Source organism: Psammomys obesus, unplaced genomic scaffold, assembly GCF_907164565.1.
Source record: "Psammomys obesus unplaced genomic scaffold, mPsaObe1.curated_primary_1811, whole genome shotgun sequence".
Taxonomy (NCBI): domain Eukaryota; kingdom Metazoa; phylum Chordata; class Mammalia; order Rodentia; family Muridae; genus Psammomys; species Psammomys obesus.
The window spans coordinates 2626611-2630499 of NW_026594311.1; the positions used below are offsets into that span (position 1 = coordinate 2626611).

Here is a 3889-nt window from a genome sequence, read left to right on the forward strand (position 1 = left end):
ACACACACACACACACACACACACACACACACACACACACACACACAGCAGGAGAGAGGAGAGAGCCATGGCACAACGCTGTAAGTTAGAATGACCCCATCTACTCCAGGTTCTGTGGTATCCAATCCCTCCTGAGACCACATAAGAGTGGGAGAAAAGACAGGACACAGCACTCCCCAAACCCAGGAACACATTCCCTTCTGTTTCCACTGATGCCCGAGAAGTCAGCCATTCCATTTCCTTCCGGCTTGGCAGAGCCTACCCACACACCCGCCCAGCAAAGGGAATCATTTCCAGACATGCGGAGAAACACCATAGGACACCAAGCCACGCCACACAGGAGAGTATGAAGGAAGGAAGGTAGGGAACCGCCGTGAAGTAGGAATAGGGCTGCCAGCACCAGCCCTGGTGCCCCTCCAGCTCTAAGCCTCAGGTGGGGCCAACTGCAGATGCCAACAACCCTTTGCAGGGCCCTGCCTGCCCAAGCTGGAGGGTCTAACAGGGCCTGGGCTCCAGCAGCACCGTTGCCGGACCTGGTTCCCCAGTGCTTCTCCCAGCCTGGGCCTGAGCAGGTGATTTTTCACTCCAGGGATCAATGAGGCCTAACGATCAGGATTGGATTTAACTCCATTCCTGTCTGGCCAGAGCAGGGGCCAGGTCCTGGTCGATTGTGAACACTGGCCTCAAATTGCCGCTCGACAGGCAAGGAGTACGGATTAGAGGAAACGCCAATCACTGCTCAGCCTGGTGCTCATGTCTACATGCCAATTTTCTCTGGATGTGGCTGGTGCCCTGTGGATCTTGGCAACACAGGCTGGGAGAGGGGGAGTGTCCCATGAGCCCAGCCTGACCCAGTCTTGCCCGTGCTTGCACACCTGTTACTTACATAGTCCTCGGACTCCTCTGGTCTCCACTGACCGCGGGAGAGGGAGAGAAAGGGAGACAGGATGGTGAAGGATTTGGCCTGGAGAGGACCTGGCCCATGGAGGACTGATGGACAGCTCTGGAAGTGCCCACTGAGGTGACAGACCAGGGTCACTCCCCACTCAGAGACACAAATCCCTGCATCACTGAGCACCAACTGTGTGTGCCAGGTCAGATATGGAGACAGGCTTGACAGCTCAAGCAGAGGAACGGCACTAAGGGATAGCCACATACCCTGGTGTGCCAAGTCTTGCTATGGCTGTTCAGCTCGTTCTATCTGTCTGACTGTCTGACTGTCTGTCTGTCTGTCTCCTCCACTCTTAGCTGAAACAATAAAATTAGAGTCACCTGAGTTGAGTGTTCCAGAACATAAGTGCTGGACTTATGGCTACAGTGGGCCAAGAGTCAGGCTTGCCAGCACGATTAGAAAGGCTGAATAGCCAGCCCAGAACCTGGGCATTACCCCAGTGACACAGAGGGACCTCATACCCCTGAATTCCATTCTCCAGGTACCTGGGGTCCAAACAGGAAGACCAGTTTCATGGCTGGCAGTGGTAACTTCTAACATGCCTAGGAATGCCAGGTGAACATGTAAATGGACCAAGGTCCACAATGAAGGCCCCATGGTCTTGGAGCTAGGGGTTGCCCAGTGAAACACAGGCCTTGTTTGGAGTCCTCCAGCCAGACCACCCTTATATAGCTGGCCTGGCCTCTGTCCACTGGCCTGGTGCTGGAGTGGCCTGTCTGCTACAAAGTCTTTGAGAGACAGAATATAGGAAGGGCCGTGAAGACTCCCCTAATCGCGCCTACTTTGCAGAGTGGGCTGGGACCAGTTCTTGTTAGGTTTCCTCATGTGACAGGAGACCTGGGCTTCTCAAGCCCTGGTGTGGGGTTCTCACACATAGCCTCTCCTATGCCAGGCAGTGAGAAAGGAAAAGCAGAGGGGTAAAGCAGGACAAGAAAGAGGCTGAAGGAGGAGGAAGGAGAGGAGGGAAGGAAAGAGGAGAGCAAATAGCTAGAGAAAACCACAGCAGTGGGAGAAAAACCATGAAAAAGGGACAGGAGAGAGAAAGCACAGATGGGCTCTTTTACATGGAGAAGAGCAATGTCCCTGACAAGAGCCACGCAGGGGATACCTAGGCCCTCCGGCCAGGCTGGGTAAGTGCGCCATCTGCTTTCCCAATGGCCCAAAGCAGAATGACCCAATCCCAGGAGGCAGGAGGCTACAAGGGCAGGCCTTGCCTTTCACAACCTCCCTGGAGCCTGCTTGGGTATATTTCTCACAAAGGACACAAACATGGAGACATGTCCCAGATCTTATTGCCCAGGCCCCTTTACACTGCTGGACCAGCACAAAAAAGTACACAAAGTGACTTTCCTAGAACTCAGTGGCTGCAGCTGTGGCGCCAGACTCCTAGGATGGGAGGGGCTGGAGTGGATCATTCTCTGGATGTTTCTGGGCGGGTGTGTCCGCTGAGACTCTGTGAGGATCCCTCAACCTGCCCCAGGAATGTAGGCTGCTGAACACACCCACTGCCCCCACCCCTGAGTCCCTCAGCATCGCAGGTTGGGAGAAGAAAGAGGGCACCCTCTGGGCAGAAAAGAATTTTGGCTCAGGGTGTAACCTAGACAAAGGCATGGAGGCTGTTTTTCTCTGTGGGGGCCCATCCTTCTGCACAGCCTGCAGAATATGGGGTTCACACATGGCACGGAGGGAATCCAGGCTCTTCCTGCAGGGACTCAGTGCTGGCCCAGGAATCCTCAGAACCTGGTTCTAGACAGGGAGACCCCAAGGGCAGACTGCAGTTTTTCTGATTCTGGCTAGTCCTTTCCCTCAGGGTAGAGACTCCTGCCACCCGCCTGCTGGCTCATTTTGGCCACACACAGGAAAGAACGTTATAGTGTTCCATGCTCCTTGATGGAACAGCAAGCTAGGGGTATCAGAATGCTCTGGGGCCCTCACTGTAAGCTTGTGGACAGATTCCCCCAGGTGGCCAGAAGCTTCCAACAGGAAAGGGCTAGCAGGCTCAGCCTTGGAGATAAACATCAGGGGGTCAGGAGGCAGTGACACTCAGGTGATTATTTGCTGAGCTTTGCCTCTGTCCCTGGCTGGAGGCCAAAGAGGATAGAGAAAGTCTTTAAGTCCCTGTCTGCCTCTGGCTGTGCCGCAAAGGAGATACTCAGAGCAGCACTGCCTAGACAACAGCGCAGCTCAAAGCCAGAGCAAATGTGCTTCCGGCAAACCACAAGGGTGAAGCCAGCACAGTGTGCAGGGAACCTGGGGTCTTTGGAGATACCCCTGAGTGCACTCGTGACTTAGACAGCTACCTGGGAGGAAGGGGTTAGCAGGGCCCAGGTTATTAGCACAGCCTAAGTAATCCTAACACAAACCCAAAGTATCCCTAGAATCTGGGCCTCACCTCCCGATCTCAGTAACTCCCACGGGGGAAGGGGGTAGACCAAAACCACTCCAATGACCATAAAATACATAAACGCCTCCGAGGGCAGGCAGTGGACAGAAGGAATCTGGGCTCCAGGGAGGGAAGGTGACACAGTGGTCACTGTGTACCCCGCCAGCCAGCACCACCAATGGCGTACCTGAGCCTCGGCCAGCATGACATCCTGGATGATGGGCTGGCCCCGGGGCTCGCCATTCTCCAGCAGCACGTAGGTCACCTGGTAGCCACGAATCTGCCCATGCTGCTTCTTGGGGTCGGGTAGCTTCCAGGACACATGCACAGCCGTGGAGTTCAAAGGCTCAGCCTCCACCTTCCGTGGTGGCCCGCTGGGCACTGGGGGCCAGGTAGAGAGGGAGGTCAGACACAGGAAACCGAGCCTGGCTTAGGGTGCACAGCTAACTTCAGGGCTGCGACTCTGTGTCTCCCGCTACCCCACCCCACGACGCAGCCTGGGCAGACTCGTGGCTACCAGGTGACCTACGTGCTGCTGGAGAATGGCGAGCCCC

The 3889-nt window shown here is 55.5% G+C and overlaps 1 protein-coding gene across 7 annotated transcripts in view; it reads right to left on the reverse strand.

Moving 5' to 3' along the window:
- The window catches only part of Ptprf (protein tyrosine phosphatase receptor type F), a 75191-nt gene that overhangs the window by 18355 nt on the left and 52947 nt on the right, over positions 1–3889 (reverse strand). For 4 of the 7 annotated variants that reach the window (XM_055618496.1, XM_055618494.1, XM_055618491.1 and 1 more), the window contains 2 exons: positions 3523–3716; positions 887–913 (listed from right to left, as the gene is read on the reverse strand). In XM_055618496.1, the coding sequence (XP_055474471.1) occupies positions 887–913; positions 3523–3716 (221 nt within the window). The remainder of the gene's footprint in view (positions 1–886; positions 914–3522; positions 3717–3889) is intronic. The other 3 variants (XM_055618497.1, XM_055618495.1, XM_055618493.1) reach the window with 1 other exon arrangement.